Source organism: Trachurus japonicus, chromosome 15, assembly GCF_045865225.1.
Source record: "Trachurus japonicus isolate A0001 chromosome 15, Traja_1.0".
Taxonomy (NCBI): domain Eukaryota; kingdom Metazoa; phylum Chordata; class Actinopteri; order Carangiformes; family Carangidae; genus Trachurus; species Trachurus japonicus.
In genome coordinates this window covers 19,372,086-19,392,012 of record NC_140921.1, presented here as the reverse complement: position 1 = coordinate 19,392,012, position 19,927 = coordinate 19,372,086, and the positions used below count along the sequence as shown (strand labels likewise).

The following is a 19,927-nucleotide window of genomic DNA, read 5'->3' as shown; positions in this document are numbered from 1 at the left end:
GACGAGGGATATTTCATTAAGTGACAAAAAGACTGAAAATCAGCACTGTGGATGTCAATGCTTAGTGTGGGGAAGTCCAAATCCAGTTAGTGGAAGGTGGGAGAGGACAATAAAATCCTAAAATAATGATTTATTATTGTAAATGTGAATCCAAATTCAAAACAACCTTACATTTTCTACCTTATATTATCTGGTCATATAAAAATAAAGATTGCACCATGCTGTTTTTATAGCACATGCTCACTGCTTCAGGTATCTCATGGGACTGCAAATAAACTGCACATAATGCAACACAACAGGCATCTGTCAGTATCCATAGTGACAGATATTTCCTGCCTCTGGTGGAGACTGGCAAGTGTGTCCTGCCGTGTTCCCCCCTTTTTTTATTATCATTATTATTTTTTTTACTGCATTGTGCATTAGGAGCAGGTTGTCAGAGTACAATATCATGTGAAGGGTTCGTTGGCTTTAAATTAGCAACATGGATTTAAAGTATGTACTGTATGTTCCCAACAGACAGGGTAATATAAATGTGTTTATGTGGATGGACTTAAAGGAGAACTCTATCAAAGTCTGTACAGGTCTTGGGGAGTGCTATTCAATCAGTCCCATGAAGTCTGAAAGTAAATGCCTTATCCCTATCATTTCACAAAACCCTGCTTCCCACTGAGCTCGCATCTACAAAACAGGAGAAATAAATACACATTCTTTTCATCTTTTCACTTCGGTGCGGTGTGCAGACTTGTTTTGTTGTTTATAAGTCATTTTCAGTTGGAATTTAAGGTGCATAATTTGTGTATATTGTGTGTTTCATTTAGTTCTGAGCTGAAAAAGAACACACAGGCCACCAACAAGTGCAGTTTGTCTGTGTGAGAAGACTGAGAAAAGCTCGTCTTAGTGGGAGCCCTCAGATCTGCCGTGAAGCAAAATCTGATCGGTCCTGTCAGCTCAGAGAGGAAAAGGAAAAAAAAAATGTAAACAGGAATCTAATCAGTGGACTACTGTATGTAGAGGCTGAGAGAGAAGAGTACTGGAGAAGGACAAGCGATCCTGCTCTCAGCTGGATGAGCATGTGGCCTTCATCTCGGGCCAAGCTGCGATGGGGAGCATTTTGGCAGAGAAGGGATGACACAGATGCTTGAACAAGATATGTAGCCGTAATTTGTTTTTGCATAAAGTCAAACAGATTATGACTGACACTGGTCTGCTTGTGCTTGTTTTTGTTTTTTACTTTTAATGTAATTTACTCAAGCCATATGCTTCCAATGAAGAAGCCTGAGCTGTGGGACTAAAGGTGGTTCTGGGTTTGCAGAGGTGAAATCTCGATGCACATCATTATCTGTGCTTTTCTGGGTGCATCCATCCAGACTGTGCAGGTGTTCTTCACAACACAGGGCCAATTGTGCTGTGGAAATGGGGAAGGTGCAGTATGTGCTGAGTTAACTTTGAAAGTAGAAGACAATATATAAATATATGCAACTTCCAGGTGTGGAAAAAGGCTCACTCTATGGTTCATTTATGCTTTGCTGTGCAGGACGTCAATAGTAGCACTGATTCGTCTCTGTATTTAACATTAAACTACCTGTGGTCATGAGCTAGCACAACAAAATGAAACACAAAGTCCAAATTAGGATAAATAAAGATAAATGTAGTTTGTGATAACACCAAAAAAAAAAAAGAATCAAAATCCAGATCCTGTGTCTTTTGATAAGAAAATCAGCAGCTCACACCAAAAAACATACGGTCATACATTACAAAACTTCACAAACATCACATCAAGATGCAGATTAACAGCTGCAGCAGCTGTGAGGCTGCTCCCGAGCTCCGGGAGGAACATCTTTCAGTTGGTTGTTATGCGAGGCAGCATGTGCTATGAAGAATTTTCAGACCTTCTCAAGCTCAAAAAAAAAAGAAAAAAACTGTTTAGAAATTTCCATCTTCCTGCCGTCTTTTTCTCTCTGCCCTGCGCTATAACAGTTCCTGTTGTCTCCAAGAGGTGAGAAGTGGTGAATCTAAAAATGCTACCCCACAAAGTCAAAATGTGACTTCTTTAAGTCTCTTCTTCCACTGCTTTGAAATGCATTGTGTAGCCTGTAGCCTGTTACAGTATTAGTTAATGCCATTTTTGTGCAGTGGGATTGCAACAAATTCAATTATCTGTAGCACGAATGTGTTTGTGAAACCGTATGTCCCTGCAAATTGCTGGTGGATGTTGACCGGCCTACCAGCAATGTACACAAACATGTTTCTCACACTTCACTGACCCCATATCCAGCACTGCGGCCATGACACGACCTGAACTGTGTGAAAGCATTTTCCGTAAATGTGCCGTCCCGGAGCTGTGAGGTCATTCTAAATGGACGGAGATGGACAGAGTGCGTTGCATCAGCTGATCTAAAACCAGATACATTTCGACAATTCGGTTACCATTGAATCCTGGGATGTGTCCTCCAAAGACACCAGAGCTCCTGACATCCATCCATCAGACTGAGTGTGACTGACCAATAGATCTCATTGTAGTGATAGCAGACCGCTTAAATTAAACCACACAATGTTGAACAATCTTAGATTAGTAATACAACAAAGGCCACAGGATATGCAGTATTTAAAAGCTGACATTGATTTATTTTGCTTGGATTAATATTTTGTTTCTGTTCGAGAAATGTATTCACTCAGTTATGTCAGCTCACTTTGAGCCTCAATGTTTCAGGGGAGGTCTGTCTTAACAACATCTCTTTTAATTAAAGATTAAATCCGCTGAGATTGATTATCCAAACAGACTAGTTTTGTGTGTGTGCGCATGCCTGTGGCCGTGTGTATTTTTTTTTACCAGAAAAGTGTCCAAGGATACAAAAGCAGTTCTTTCACAAACACTCCTGTGGCAGACAGAGCCGTATCACTGAGATAGAAGATAATACAGTGATTGGCATCGCCGTGCGTCATGTGTTGACCTCTTAAAAGTCTAACTTCAGCTATTTGAAGGCCAGCCAGTGTGCACAAGGTCATGCATGGTCAGAATCAATCTCACTGAGCAAACAGTCTGACCCGAGGAGCCTCAGCATGAGGTTTATCTCTGTGTACTCATGTTAACGCCTTTGTCAACAGTTAACTTTTACAGGCTTTGGCAGATTTGTTGTGCTTTGGATAAGTTGCCAGCTCCTCAATTAAAAAGCTCTGCCAGTCTCCTTCACTGCAAACCAACACAACGCTGTAGGCCGTATTAATTCATTGACAAGAGGAGCACATGTGTGCAATGTGGCAAATGTTTTGGAAATCTTCAGAGGATATTTTTTTTCCTTCCTTGCCCCCCCCCATGGCTGGCGGGTGTGAAAAAAATCCCATTTTTGAAATCTGTTCATCATTTAAGTCCCTGAGTGTCAGTATCCTGAAGAGCGGTGACAAGGTGCCATCCGCTCTCTGTTCCCCTGCCTCTTCCAAGTTTTTCATGTAAAATTGTGGGTGCAGCAAGGAACATGAGGTTTCTTAGGTCTCCCATCATGCCCGGTCACATACATATCTTCTGGGTTAAGGGAAAGTAGACCAAATACACTGAAATATTTACTTTTTGTGAGTGGCGAAGTGTTGAATACGGTGATTTTATGATGTGATGCTTTTAGTGTTTCAGTTTTGGAATAATTCTGCACCCCTGATCCATGACTCCTCTTTAAATGTGGTGATTTTGGTATCATTAAGCCAAGATTTTACAGATTCCTCCGAGGTGTTAAAAGTGATAAAAATATTCTGCTTGAAAAAACTGGAAATAGCTTTGACCATCAAAATCGAGTCCAAATGAATATTTGTGCCATGTTTGAGAAAGTTCCCTCAAGGTGTTACTGAGATATCGCGTCTAGAGGAACAGGGCTGATGGACAACACAAAAACATAAAAGCCTCCAGCCCTGGCTGTCACCGGTGAACAGGCTAAAAAACAAGAAAAAAAACTCTCTCTCTTTCTCATTCAATGAAAAGTGAATATGCAAAGTTTAAAGGTGCCCTGTGGAGTTATATTATTCACATTCACTTTTACTCACCAAGACACAGTGTGTGTGTCCTCGAGGTTTAACGAGCATGCTGAATGCATTTCCTTCCCCATAAAACATTTCCAAAGCAGATTTTTCTTAAAAGTGTGAAAGCTGCGGTGTTTACAGTCTAACAGTCTTCTTCTTCCTCACTGCTTTGGTACCTGTTGATCCGTGGTGAGCGAGAGTGTGAAACCACTGGCTGGAATGTGTTGTTGTATACCTATGTCACCCATGTGTGAACAAAGTGGGGACACTCGCGCAAATATTGGTTAAAAAAAAGAAAAAAAGAAAATTATAGCAGTGAATGTGCACTAGATGATTCAAGTTTACTCATCACACTTGTGTATTTGTGATGTCACACAATCATGTATGTTTGCTCATGACTTAGCTATGACATTTCCTCATTCAGTGGACGAATTTAAAAACTCTACTCATTTATCATTCTGCATAAAGAAGCTCAAACCTGCAAATGTAGAAAAAAAAATCAGTAAGAAACATTTATGAGTGGAAGGGGACTTTCTGACATATTGTAGTAAAAGATGAAAACGAGATCTGCCAGCTGGAAAAAGGTCCAGAGGGAAATTATGAATTATTACACGAAGAGCGTAGTTGTAGAGTTTCCTGCTAAAGTTGATGACGTATACAAGAGGATTTGCTTATCACATTTTTCGACAATGAATTAATTAATTTCACAGTTTTTGGTGTTAAAACTTAAAAAAAAAAAAAAAATTATTTATATCTAATAATCTAATAATAAGTGTTTGTCAGAGATTTTATTATATTCAGTGTCAAAAATATGAAAATCATTGAGGATGCAACTGTAGCCTGCTGTACATGACTAAGTGTGGTGTAGGTGTAACACTGAAGGTACTGTAGATGTAACATAAAGAAAATACACAGAAGACAAAGAGAAGGAGGGTGTAAAGAAACACAGAAGATGACACTAATTCACCAGTGTATTATATTATACTGCGAGCTGTAATCTAAACCGCGCACACATCAAACGTTATCAAGTCCCTGCACTTATCACTCTGGACAGAATCATATCTCAGGAATCAACGTGCGGTTAATTTATTGGTTGGATTAACGCTCACACAAAGATGTCACAGAGAGTCACAGACTCTGTGGTTGTAAAGACTAGAGTACGATGATTAATGGAGACCAGGGGAAGTTATTTGCGACTCTTACACTATCTCTCGTGTCCAGAAATTCACTGTATGATGAATACTCCAAGTGCAAACTGGGCTTTTGTCTGTAATGACCTATGCATGTCTTGAAAACTTTTCTCAGGATGCGATAAGTTTTGGGGGCTTTATTGCTCTCAGTGCAGGACAAAAACATTGATAATCAAAGCAAACACTTCCTGCCTCCATTGCTTTGTTGTCAGTACAAAAACATCTTCCCCATTGTAGAAAATCCTGTGGGTTTGGTTTGAGAGTTTCTGAGAAATAAGCCTGTTTATCTGTCAGCAATGACAAGATAATGAATACTGCTTTGTCCACTCCCTTATCTGCTGTGTAATGATCCATATCATGTTTGATAACGGGTTGAGAAAAATGGTTCAGAAGCACAAGATGACGATATTCCACACAAAGTTGAAGCTGTCAATTACAGGCAGTGTGCCAACAAAGTAAAGGGTATTTTTATGTTGTGTTAAAGGGAAATGAAGGGTTGTTTTTTATTTATTTATATATTTCTATCTCTTCTTTCCTCTCAACATAAAATTTTGTGGAATTATTTAGAAATCTTGAAAATCCTGATTTTACTGATTCTTATTATTCAACCCGGGAGGTGCTTTGTTGCTAAAAAATCTCCACATTTTGCAGAGGAGAAACAGGATTTTTCCTCATTTTTCTCTTGCTTATCATCCAAACTTCCTGCAGACAGTGAATCCACACTTCCATTGAGGAAGATGTATTGTCTTTCCCTCCATTAGTCATCCCTCCCCTGCATTATGTGTCCAAACATAATCAGAGAAAAGAGTCTCCATTGAGTATTCAATGCTCAGGAACGCCATGTGTTTCCTGTGCATGTCAAGATAATTTCAATTTGATGACATTTTGCTGCTGTTGCGAGCATCTGCTGCAGTCACAAGACAAATGTCCTTGCTCTTTTTTCCTTTTATTTCTATATGAAACACGTTTCTTTTTTTTATTCCCACAGGACTACAATGACGAGATCAGACAGGAGCAACTGAGAGAGCTCTCCCTGTTGAACGGCTCTGATGAGTCGAGCAGAGGGAGGAGTGCACAAGGGAGGAGTGGACGACCAGCAACCACAATATCCACAAGGTAAAGTCCTTGTTACAGCTATGGAGAAAGCTGCCCGGAGGGGTTTTTTGGGGAAAAAAAAAAAACAATAACCAAGGCTTCTTGAAGTACAGACATTGTGAAGGTTACTGTTCTAATAAACTTTGTGAGAGAAACTGTGGTAAACTTCTCTTCGTGGTTGCCTACAGCTGCTGTGAAAGCTCAAATTGCTGTGCTATGTTGTCAGATTTATAAGAAGCAATTATTTAAGGCAACACTATGTTGCTATTTCACCCTGAAATGAGATTTGACCCAGTGGGCCCAGCTGACCTCGTATTGCACATAGCGTTGGTTGCCTGTCCGACACACTCCCCTCTTAATAACACATATTGCTTTCCAGCAACACGTCATACACCAAAATCAACACCAGCTTTAAGAAGCAAGCTAGTTCACTATTCTCAGTATGTTCGTCATTGCAGAGGGTCCGAAGAGACCAAAGTTGCTGGAGGAAGAGAAGAAAAAGGAGTAGAGGAGCAAGGGACTAGACAAGGTTAAATCTGGGACTGACATTTACTTTACTCAGACAAGACATGGGGCATCTTGTTGCTGGACTAGCAAGTAATGCAACGTAGGCTTCAAATGCACATCATGTATTGCTGTCTGACAGTACTGTGAAAGGGAATTACATTCAACCGTATAGGGGCACATGATGCAAAATCAAATTATTTGCTGTACTGAGAAAACTTCTAGGGGTATTTTACCAATGTATTTTAATTTCATTACGTTGGGGACTTGAAAGAGAGAGATGAAAAACAAGGCCAACGTAGCTGGACCGCCTATAGTCAAATCCTGATTTTCTAACCACGGTGTCAACCTGACAAAATCATCAAACACATAAATGAAAGTCGAAGACTGAGATGTAATTTCAGCTGTATTTACTTATGAAATGATCACTGGGAGACAAAATTAGAAGAGACAGACTCTCCTCTTTTTAAAGTATTTTTTTTTCAGGCTTTTGCCTATAGTCATAGTGAGAGAGAGAGGGAGACAGAGAGAGAGAGAGAGAGAGAGGGATGGGGAAATTGGGGAGAGGAAAGAGCTGCAGGCCAGCCTCAATTATTTTAGTTTTTATTTACTTCCACCTCCAAAGCAAAACAGACTTTTATTACACATTATCACACAGAAATATAAGCAGCATCTCCTAACACGGATTTATTATTCATTGCACTTTTATTATTGTATATTTTGAAACTCACCGTGCATTTCTATGAATCACAATTTTTATGATATAAAAGAAAGTACTCAGCTTCATGATATATTTTCATATTAATTGGTTCACTGGAAAACATTCATTGTCTTCCTTAGGTCATGCAGTAGGTAATATTTTGGAACAGGATTTAACTTTTTTCTGTACATTTCCTCCAGATAACTAATATTATTGGACTAATATTAGGTCAGACACACTCCAAGATGTAGTCAGGATCACTTAGAGCACAACTTGGCATTACAGAGCGTTTGATTGGCTTAGTCGGGCTGCGCAAGAAGCTGTACTGTAGGTATGCAACTCCTGACTCTTCCAGTCGCCTTTACAGTTTGTTTTTAGAGCAAATTTTCCATAATCTATCTGAGCCATGGCAGTCCCTCAGGAGTAAGCAGGTACAGTTTGCCATGGCAGCGTGGCCTCATTCAGGCAGCGCGTGTAGATGCTCTAAATCCTGCAGCAACACAGGACGCTCCCGATTTAAAGTCACCACCACCACCACTTCCCTACCCAGATTTCCTCCTTATGGCACGCCGATAAGCGATTATTGTAAATCTCCATGAAAAATTTCCACCAGTAATTTCCCTTTGAGTGTCTGTATTTTTGGATCACAATGAGCTGCTACCTAGTAAAGGATGTGCCAGAGGAAGAAAGGGTATCCTAGCCCACCTACATCATGCTGCTGTTAAAATGTAAGTTGGCAGACAATGGATGGCTTTGCGGCGTTAAATCCACCCTGCAATCCCTGCGGCGTTCATGTGGTCCTGCTGCTGGACAGTCACACTTCTGTAAAAGGAAACAATCCACCTTAAATTCCTTGCACTTGCCCAAGTCCTTTGGGCCTTTCGGGTTTCTCTGTTGGACAATATTAAATGAGTCTTTACTGCCTTCAAACACCACAGCTGTTTGACTTCAACCTGAGTGGATTGAGTCGACTCGGGCAAACGGAGATGTGATTTTGTACAAACGCTGGCATGGCACGGCGCCACCGTGTCACCACGCAGCATCCTACAGGCATGTTTGCAGAGCAAGAGGAAGACACAAAGTGACACTCTTCAGCCACTCTCCTTATTACAAGATCAACCCTCTGTGCCAACAGAGGTTACCACACAACCTCCAGCTGCGGCTGCCAGCACGTATGCAGCGATAAGAGGGATGTAACTAGTTTCCCATTGTTTTGACTCCTTTTCCACTGAAGTCGCTGTGGCTTATTTACACGCGTCATGAAGCGAAAATTCTCAGGGCTAAACTGATGCCATGTCTCACCGCTTGTTTGCTTTACCAGGTGCCACAGAGGAACAGGGAGGAGTGCAGCAGCACCTCGGGGGACGGCGGCGGCGGTGACACACACCAAGCTCCCCACCACTGTTTTATCGAGGGAGGTGCAAGCTCCGAGAGCCAGAGGGGCGGCGGCGGGGAGTGCTGGATACAGGGTCCCACTGTTAGCAGTCACACATGAATCATACGACGACTACGTGAGTCCAATCCTCTTTGCACACACTGAAAAGTATCGTTGATAGTAATTTCACTTGAACAGTGTGTAAATCACAGTTGGTTTAATCCCCTTTCGTGTGATCTGGATGACTCCTGCTTTACATGGAGATGCGAGGCTGTCTGAGACCAAAAAAAATTAGGGCAATCATTGGAATATATTATTTTATTTTTTGTAATTAAAATCAAGAACATCCTATACATTTAATAATGAACGCAGGCCCTCTGTTCAAGCCCCTGGGTTTCCATTTATTCCCACACAATGTTAAAATCAACTTGTTTGACTTAAACACTGCTTCAAATAAGTAATTTATCCCAGTGAACATTGCATCGCCTTCCTCGTTTGTCTTTTAGCTGGGTTATCATTGTGTGAAATATATTTGCAAGCATTAATTCTATGCATAATAATGTATATTTATATGCATCATGCATATTTATATCCATTATTTGCAAGTAGGGATTATTTTCTCTTCATCCAGTTTTAGGTTGCTGTGCAGATTTGCAGATAAATACTGCATTTGACGAATAACAATTAATTATGCTAATGGAATTAGCTCAGATTTTTTCATTTACCTCTTAGACGCTATCTTTTCTATTAAAAATATTCACCTTGAGGAAACGTGTCTTGTAAATGTAAAGCAGCTTTGAATGAAAATCCATGAAGCTGTGCACTATGAACAGCTGCCCGATTAACATGCACAAAAAAAAAAGAAGAGGGACAGAAATTCAGCCACTTGTTCACTCTCATGGTCTCAGGCTGAAACTTGGTTTTGATTGGCCAGTCGCAGCACGCTCTCATTCACACCCTGACTGACAGGTACACACAGAGAGGCCTTAAAAAGGGCTGGACAGATGGTCCACCGCCCCACTGATGTGATAGCCGGCCCAGATTGATCTCAGTAAACTGTAGGTAGTCCCTTGACCGGTGCTCTATCAAATATTTGTTCGCTTCGCTTAAAATGATGGTGGGATCCATATTGAATCAAGGGGGCCCTATTTAAAAGTACGCTTGTCCTCAGATCTTGGAAATTTCCCAAGGTCATTTTGAAAAGACTACACAAGGTGAGCTCTAAGTTTCATCCAAATGAAAAAAGGCAACACTTTTACCAGTCTATTTCCTCAGAGCCTTCCTGCTAAGCAAAGCCCCCATGTGTGCTGGCAATTGAAGATTGGGCTGTCTGCATGGGGAAATGCACAAGCGCAGTCTCATTACCAAACCAAATTGAGTTCTGATGTAGAGCCTGTGTATTTCTGAGGAGTGAGAAAGCGAGGCATTTCTTCTCTTTGTAATTGGAGGGTGGGAGCACAGAGACTGGGGGATTATGGAAAGATGAGTTTGTCCTGAACATTTTCCTTCCTCATATCTCACTTTGCTATTTTTTTTTTCTACTACATTACACGATTTTTTTTGAGCATGTTTCCAGAATGTAGCAAGACCTCTTTATGCCAAGGTCCAGATTTTTATTTGCTTGTTTGTTTTTACGCAAGATCCTGCACAGCTTGTTGTTATTCCACTACAAGAATCCAGCACTGTACAGGCTACTGAAACACAATAATACTGTAGATCAGCAGCAGTAGTAGATGGCTCTTTGTTGTCACATCCTGTGTTTGTCTTTGGGTAGGTGCCGAATGTACTGTAGCGTTACACGGGTATCGTGTAGATTTCTCCGGGGATCAGTGATTGATGGACTCTGTCAAACTGTCAGTCTATCTCATAAAAGTGATACTGTGAGAACGTCCATAATTGTTCCTAATCGAGGTCGGTATTGATTTAAAGCTGCGATGGGAAGCATGAGGAAGCTGGTAGTTATCATGTATCCTTGTTGGCTTTATAATTTATGAACGTTTTCTCTTTATCTGTCTCCCACAAATCTCACCTTGCTGTATCCTTTACTCCAGCACCCAGTCAGTTCCCTTTGTTCCTCGCAGAGTGTGGCGCTTTGTTTGATGACTCACCTTAGCTTTTACCATTCAGGTGAACAGAACGCAGCCCATCACTCACCGAAACCACATAAAGCAAAAAAAACAAAAAAAAAACAGATTTGCAACCTCATGTTTATGTTTTCCCGGTTATGCTGTGAAGGACTTCAAGGCCAACTTGGCTGAAATCTCTTTTTCTATTGAGGATGTTAAAGGATAAAGCTGTTGATAATGCTCTTACCGTCAGCAAATTCCATTAAGAAAACAAGACTAAGAATAAATTGATCCCACTAACAAGTTTTATCTGTATCCAAAGCTGGATGCAGCTTATTGCTTGGTGCCACCAAGCTCCATTATTGTGCACAAAACTATTCAAAAACACTGAGTCACGCCATTGAACTCTGTGGCATTTTCCTCATTACAATGAAAACCTCAATTCCACTCCCTCTGTAAAAACTTAGAGCTTCAAATGTGTATTAATCCACAGATGAAAATAGTCCCCAACAAAAACACAGCACAGATTGAGTAACACTTTCCAAAAACTACAGTGCCCAAGTTTTAGTAACTTGTGTCTGTGTGTCTCTACTTGTGTTTATGAGAAAAGAAAACTGTTGAAAAGTGTAGTCGAAATTTAAATTCTAGGTCTGACCTATTAAACCTGCCATTGTGACATTGTATAAGTGACCAGGATGATAACTGCCATCAGATTAATATAAAGTGGTGCATGTCTAAAAGGAATTTAATTAACAGTAATGAGTCTATTAGTTGAGAGTTGGGGGAGGGGGGTGTCTTTAGGGTAAATCACTGAGAGTTTTACTAATATATATTCTTCAGGTATAACAAAGCTCTATCACTGACATGTTTGAAGCTCCTGCTTTGTTTTCTGCATCGCATCATTTTACAGTTGCATTGTCCCTCAATGCTTCATGCTTCAGTCAATACAACTGTTATTAACGTTGTTGTGCAGTCTGCTGCCAGAAACCAATTTGCATAGGATTGCTTATTCATAACCAGCACATACACATGTAATTGTGCATGCACCCTGTAGTTTGCAGCTATGGCATAGTGAATGAATGACAGACTATTGTTTACTGCTCAGTTTGGGGTGAGGTTGCCATAAATATTTGCTGTGTCTCTGCTGTGGAGCAGGTGATCATGTAAAAGTGAGACTGTAGTGATTAATGGCCTCTGTCACGCTGTCACTGTCGTAAAACTAATACAGTGACAGTTAACATTATTGTGCCTCTTAAAGGATAGACGTGAAGTGGATGGCGGTGCTTCACTGTGGGGGGGGGGTCCATTCAGGACGGTATCACCCATCGGGGATGAGCTACAAGTGCTTTTTACAAGTTGTAGTCAGAATTGTTTTATTTCATGGTTCTGGGTTGAAACTGTTTTGTAATCGATTGGATCGTCCTCCTTATGCAGAAACTGATGACTGTCAGGATTTCAGTTCTGAGGAGAGGTGTTATACTAAATCATCTGGAATGGGCTTTTAGTATCAGTTCAGACAAACTGATTGGTCCTTTAATGATTGAGGAATCCATATAGGATCGATTGATCATTAGAAAATGAGTTGGTCTGGTAATTTAAGGTGACATACTTCTTACATTTTCATTAAGACCAATTGAGGATAATCTACTCACACAGCAGCTGACCTAAGCACTAGGCTTTAACTTGCTGTTTGGTTAAGGGGAAGGTCCCATATCTTGGAATATTGTAAATAATATTTCGACAGGCATGACTAAAAATCCAAACTATTAATGATGACTTCACAATTATTTGACATATTCATTACACAAGAAAATAAGCAATCAGCCACCCATCTGCATAGAGCCGCTGAATGAATTTCTCCATATGTAGCCTGTATAATGTGAAAGTGCTTAAAATGCAGATCTGTTATCCAGTCAAAAAGAGGCCTGTTTTTCAGTGATAAGTTATCTGCTATTTCAGCAATCAGCCAATGTGTAAAACTGTGTTATTAATTGTTTTACGATTGTAGCAGAGAAAATGTCTTACATAGTACAGTATGTGGCACTGCTTTTCATATGATGGCACATTTATGAAAAGTGTATGGTTTAATACATAAAGCAGAAATGGAAAAATTTGCAGTACTTTCTTTTCCTTGCCTTTTTTTTAAAGCTATGAGCAGATATTAGTTTTAGTTTCATTCTCAAACATGGTTGTGACTATTACAGCCTGCTACTTACAATCCATTATTCATATGAACACCTTATTGAAGTTTGTCATTGTAAGTGTAGTATTGAGGTATACTTGATATTGAAGTGCTAAAATTACCACTCGCCGCTGTGATTTTGTGACTTTTTAAACAAGCGTTGCTGAATGAATGTGTCTAATCCCTGAGACAGAGCAGCAGTGAGACATTTCACTGTGATCACTGAAAATTCTTCCATGTGAAAAGTGCAGAGGGAGATTAAAGACTGTGATTGATGGCATTTAGTATAGACTTGGACCATGGCCTCGGTTTAATGTTAAAGATCAAATCCCATCTGGATCTTATCTTTTAATGTCAACACTGATGATAGAAAAGAGGAATCTGAGAGTGATACAGGATTCAATCCCTGACAGCAAACCATGAATTGTACAAATTGATGGTTAAAAAAAATGAAACGCATTGCTTGGTTTTTAAACCTGAGCCCTGCAACCATACCAAAGCTGTGCGGGAAATGCCATAATGTGATTAAACACAGAGCTTCGGGAGGCTTTGAAGAAAAAAAAGTCTAATCTATCTACTGTGAAAAAAGCAAAAGGACACCCTTTTGAAATGGGGGAAAAAAACATCTCCCCATATCATCTATTTCACGAACATAAAAAGATGCCTGAGATGCTGTATATTTTTTGGAGGGGAGCGGTTTCTCAGGCCACCTTTTAGGACGGTATGCACATCTGCTGTAATTGCTTTACACTTTAACAATGGCTTCAGATACACTGCTGACTTCACATTTGTTAAATTAATTATGGAAATTCTCCATGCAGAACTCTCTTGTTTATTAAAACAGATGTATGACACTCACTTGCGCTGGGATTATTTAATACAAGTAAAACTCAGGTAGAATGCATAATGGCCTCTGTCGTACCATCGGGGAGTGACGCTGCTGCTGAGGGAAGAGCAGACAGATGCAGTTACATCTGATGCTAAACTCTGCAAGCACACCAAGTAATGCTATTTGTATAGCAAGAAAACCCTGTCTGATTTGTTTATTGTTCTCCAGCCCCCCTGAAGCCAATATGGCAAAATGATATTGTTTAATGTCAGCGAAGTAATCGCATCCCAGTCTCATCGTTATTATTTCCTGTGGTAAAGCATGTTTTTACAGTGGCACACTTCGAGTGAAGGTATTCAAAAGTAAACCCGTATTTTTAAGTGCATTGCAGACAACAAAAGGTCGGTTGCTGATTGAATTTGCACAGGTAGAATGCAGCGAAGAGTAGCATCTATTCACTGAGACAAAAGGCTGCAAATCTCATTTTCTCTCCCATTCTGCTGTGTGGAGAGGCATTCACAGGCAGCTCCCTATGAAGATCAGTCACTGTCAGGGGACATACAGGTTGTCAATTGATAATGAAGCACAGTGCTAAGGGCCTTTCGGTTCCCGCTGTCCTAATTACACTGAGCTAGGACTCTCCACCCTTGTGTTAACATTTGATTTATTTCCTCTGCCTCGTTAAAAGGGACCAGTGTTAATAGTTTTTACAGGTAAGTGTCAAACTTAAGGATTCAAGCCTCTATAATTGGGGGCAGGTCTATGTACACGCAGCACCTTGTCCAATCTGAATGCAGCCGGCGTTGTGGGTCGGACTAAGGTCAAGGCAGAGATAAGTTACAGTGATGAACATTTTGTTTTCTTTGAGCTGAATATCATTATCATCCAGCTTTATCATATGGTACATCTGTTCCACAGCTTCTAAACATTCACTGCTTGTATTTAACCACATATAGACTCAAGGCTTACCCACGAGATGTATCATACATTTATAAACATAGGCCTACACAGTTAGAGTTCATTTGAAATCCAATTTCACAATCGATTCAAAGACGCTGCACTGATGCTAAATGACCACTGATGCTTCAGGGGTCTCATGGCTAATCATGCATCATTTATTAGCAGTAAAGCAGTATGAGTAAGATGTGTGAGCATAACAAATAAGAGTGGAAATAAACCCCAACTGAATACAGAGCTTCACCTGTTCACTTATGTGAATCATCATCTTCTGAGACTCATCCAGTGACTTTCAAAATAAAAGCTGATCATGTTAGCAAACTTTTATCCATCCATCTATTGCCTAAACAACTAATCCATGTAGAAGGGGGCTGTAGCCAGGTCGATTCTTGATAGGTTGCCAATCTATAACAGGCCTGACATTTTAAGATGCACAAGGCGCATATGTTCACATTCTCGAGTGTATAGCCTATGTTGTTGGACTGTGCTGAGACGCAGGGAGAGCATGCAAACTGCTAACCCCTATATCTATACTGACCCACATGTAGGGTTAGGCTGATATAATTTTAAAAGATTTATGAATGGGACTAGTTTACTCCATAAGCAGGATGCTGCCCTTAGAAATCTAATGATCTGTGATCTGATCTGAAAACCAACAGTATGAATGGATGAGGTTTTTGTAAGGGGATCAGCAGGATTGGCAGGATATGGGTCAACTAACTGTACTCAGTGTTGATCCATACAGCAGTTGAAATAAATAATAAGGCAATAAAATACACTTTGTGCCCAAAATAGTCCAGATAGTGATGTGGGTGTGTCCTGTTTACAAGTCAAACATGGCTGTCAGGTCACAAGTGTTCAGAAACTGCCTTAACTGCTGGAGGAAACTGGGGAAACAGACTCTGAAACCTCGTGCTCAGATCTATTTCTGCTTTCACAAATCCGTGCCTTGACACCCTCAAATGTCGACTCGCAGACTGAGTTGCGCTCAGACATTGATGTTTGCTTTCTCTCAAATCCTTTGTCGTTGATTTACTTCCATAGATAGACCTGCCATGCCTTAGTTACCGTTGCTAAGATGTGATTGTTCAGATGATTGGGCAAGCAGTCCATCGCTCACGTTTCCATAGTTTATATTAGCACAAATTCAGCCTCACACAAGTTTAATTAGATGCACAAACTTTTAAGTATTAAAGTAAAAACCAATGACCTGAAAGTCAACTGAAATATGGGGAATTGTGTTTCTTAAAAAACTGTATTTCAGAAAGTAAAAGCATAAACCAGACAACTGCTGTGTTAAGAATGTAAACAGCAGCAGGACACAGAGATAACTTTATCTACACCTTCCTTATGCTGAGCTGAGCACACGCATCTTCCTAGTAAACCAACAGCTACAAACAGTTTGCTAGGCCATGATGTGTTCAAATGAATTCACTGTCTCTATCATTTATTTAGTTATTTATTTTTGTGCAGCTAATGCACGAACAACAACAATGACATATTTATTTTATGTGCCTGAAAGCAGCACAGATATTACAAGAATTCACTCACGTTTCTTACACGACTTCACACTCCTGCATTTCTTGATCTTAGCTTCATTTTTCTAATATATTTGACTGAAATTAATCCACTTCAGTGTGGATGTGGGATTGCTAACAAAATGGTCAATTACCAAGATATGCAGGTCTCTGACTCCTGATGCCTTTGTGGGGAAAAGACTCACGCAAGAAAAAGAGAAGTATTGGATCCCATGAAACAACTTAATCCCTGACATAATCCCTAACTTTAATTTAGTCAAATTCATGTTCGCACAAATAAAGCCACATAGCGGGAACCGGCATTACCCGACAGGAAAGAGGGAGCGCGTACATTTGTCGAGAATGTACTTTTTTCTTTTTCTTTCTCTTTTTTTGCATTGCTGCACTTGATGTCCTTCACACTTATGCGTCTGCTTTTGTGTCACAAAGCGAAATCAAACGCAGCCACACCTAATGCACGATGATATTACTCTAATGTTACAGGCAGACTTGAAGGAATAATGCACTGTGGAGACTGCGCCTGGCATAAACCGGCTTCATTGAGCCTTTCAACGCAGTTTCATTCTGCTGATGTAAAATGCATCGGCCGTCTAAAAGGAACTGAGCACTTGTACGTATCGTGGTGGAGCTTGATTTGAAACAGCAAGCTTGGAAAGGATTAGAAGAGATTAGATCATGGCTGAAAAAGAAACATAAGCACTTTAAACTCCACTAAATCTCCTTAAATGAGTGAGATCCAACAATTACAAGAGCAGACAATAGGGAAGTTTACTGTTGTGCACACACTTTGGCCTTTCCTCAGTTATGGTGTTATTCAGGTTAAGCTGTTTATGTGCTGGTTTCCCCTGCTGTCAGGAATAAACCATTTCACAGAGTAGATCACAGGTATAGGTGTGGTTTACAACAATTTAGCAAATAGCAGATTACACATGATGCATATAAAAGTAAGAAATATTATATAAATGCTGCTTTATTACTGTATTTAACTAACTAGTTTCCTCATGATGTCTGATCAATAATGTTCTCTATACCACAAGGTGTAAAAGCACTACTGCCCATTCGTGCCATATCTTTGATGTTCAAATCTACCATCTTTTCAGTGCCCACATAGTTCCTGCAGGTTTCCTCTCAGGTTGCACACGCTTCCAACAACCTCCTCCAGGATGACAGGGCGGCCTGAGTGCTGCCTGAGATGAAAAGACCCTGGATGAAAAAGTCACCAAGTGCTTTCTTCTGTTCATAAAACTTAATCAGTTTGAGTGCAGAGTTATATTTGAAAAGCAGCTCTGGTGAGGGTATCAAGATTTTGAGCAGCTCCTCTCCTCTCTGATCAGCTGCACATTGTTCTGTTCAAAAGGAGTTTGGGGGAGTAAATTAAGAGAGAGTGTAAAAGAATGATGATTACATGTCCAACAGACAAAAAGACAGAGCAATCCTGTGGTAAAGAACTGATGATTATAGTCTACTTGCCAAAAATGAGTACCCGGAAATGTTGAGTACCCCAATGTTTTATGTTAGAAATATGTATGGGTCCCCAGTATTCAGAAACTGCCGGATGCTAACTTATATATATTGGGCAATTAGCACAATTGACATAATTAGCATAAATTACCATAGTTTCCTATATGGGCAATATTTCAGCAAAATTGACTTGGCTGATCTGGGCAATATTGGAGTGGTTTTAGGGGTTATTGATGATGCTGAATCCATTTCTGACATTTTCAAAATTCAAAATGGCTGTCTAAACCGGAAGGGACCAGATTGAAATCCATCAAAATCGGCCCACTGGCGGTTTAAATCTGGTCACTACCGGTTTAGACAGCCATTTTGAATTTTGAAAATGTCAGAAATGGATTCAGCATCATCAATAACCCCTAAAACCACTCCAATATTGCCCAGATCAGCCAAGTCAATTTTGCGGAAATATTGCCCATATAGGAAACTATGGTAATTTATGCTAATTATGTAAATTGTGCTAATTGCCCAATATATATAAGTTAGCATCCGGCAGTTTCTGAATACTGGGGACCCATACTATATATTTCTAACATAAAACTTTGGGGTACTCAACATTTCCGGGTTCACAATGGGGCCCTATGGGCTGGCAAGTAGACTATTATGCGAACATACCTCAAAAACTCACAAAAAAGTGACAGACCTGGGTAAAGCCTAATGCTAATCTAACAGTCCATATGTGCAATAACATCTGAATTATAATAAACCAATCACATTATAATAATAAACCAAAGAAACCCACCCTAGTTTCAAACACCTCCAACAGGTAGCTGTTTCCTAGAACTTCTCAAGTGAAGAAGCAGTGGACCAAATTCTGCCTCACAGTCCTTTGTGTCCCCAGAAACACCTCTCTTGACGTATTTGCAGGTGTTGTGAGGTTTTCTAGGGCATTTGTGTTGTCAAATGAAGTTGATGGATACATACAGGACAAATTGAAGGGTTTTCTGACGTTGCAGTGCATTGAGCTCTCAGGGCCACTGTAGATGGCAGTGAATTGATTATGTGAACATTACTGTATATGGTTTATGCAGATGACAAAAGGAGTCAGATGTTTCCATGCCACAGTAACCAGTTTATTATTATTAGAGTATTTGACATCATGTTCTTTTTTCTTCTTCTGAGTTGTGTTTACCTGAATTGTGTGTACCTAATCCAGGTTGCTTGCATAAATGGGTTGTTTTCTGAGTAGCTACTTATCAATAGATGAGATCCATATTGCTGTTAAGGCTCAGAAGGTGTCCATTAGGCTCCACTAGTGAGACATGCTCCCCCCTGAACATCTCAATCAATAATCTCAGCCGGACATGAATTTTTCTTGTTTCCTCTTCTATTATGAGCACAAAGTGATGGACTTTGCCTGTGGAACTAAGTATCGATTGTTTTTTATATTCATCTCTGACCCGTTAGAGGGGAAGATGAGGAGATAAGTCGACCTGAATGCTTACAGTGTGTCTCCTCTCGCAGGGCTACGATGATGGATATGGTGGTGAATACGATGACGAGAGTTACGAAGCCTATGAGGATAACTACAGCAATCAGTCAAAGAGGTGATACTTTCTTACGAAGTAGCTCTTTAAGCCACTTAAACACTGTTTTTTACAACAGGCACCCTCCCACTTATAGCACAGCATGTGAAAAGTGCTTTCTTCATCATTGTGTGTGTATTGTTATAAGAAGAAATTTCCCACATTTACAACATTTCAAATGAACACCACATATCTTTCTTAAAGAATGGGGCTTTCCCTCTTCGAGACATTTAAAAAGTAACAATAAACTGGTCCAACTAACAAGTCTTGTACAGCAGAAGCCTGATGTAGCTCATTTCTCTGTGCCACCGTGCTCAACTGTCCTCCAGAAACTATTAGAGACACCATCAGCCGGGGCACCAGAGTTAATCCCACATACACCGTTCTGCTGCAGTAAATACTCACTGGAGCGTCAAATGTGTATTAATCCGCAGCTGAAAATAGT

At 40.2% G+C, this 19,927-nt stretch overlaps 1 protein-coding gene across 5 annotated transcripts in view; it reads left to right on the top strand.

Moving 5' to 3' along the window:
- khdrbs2 (KH domain containing, RNA binding, signal transduction associated 2) overlaps window positions 1-19,927 on the top strand; it is a 62,964-nt gene that overhangs the window by 34,408 nt on the left and 8,629 nt on the right. For all 5 annotated transcript variants that reach the window (XR_015037764.1, XM_085800271.1, XM_085800272.1 and 2 more), the window contains exons 5-7: window positions 6,184-6,311; window positions 8,816-9,005; window positions 19,421-19,503. Coding sequence is in view for 4 of the 5 variants with exons in the window: in XM_085800271.1 (XP_085656397.1) it covers window positions 6,184-6,311; window positions 8,816-9,005; window positions 19,421-19,503 (401 nt within the window). In the remaining variant the exon portion in view is untranslated. The remainder of the gene's footprint in view (window positions 1-6,183; window positions 6,312-8,815; window positions 9,006-19,420; window positions 19,504-19,927) is intronic.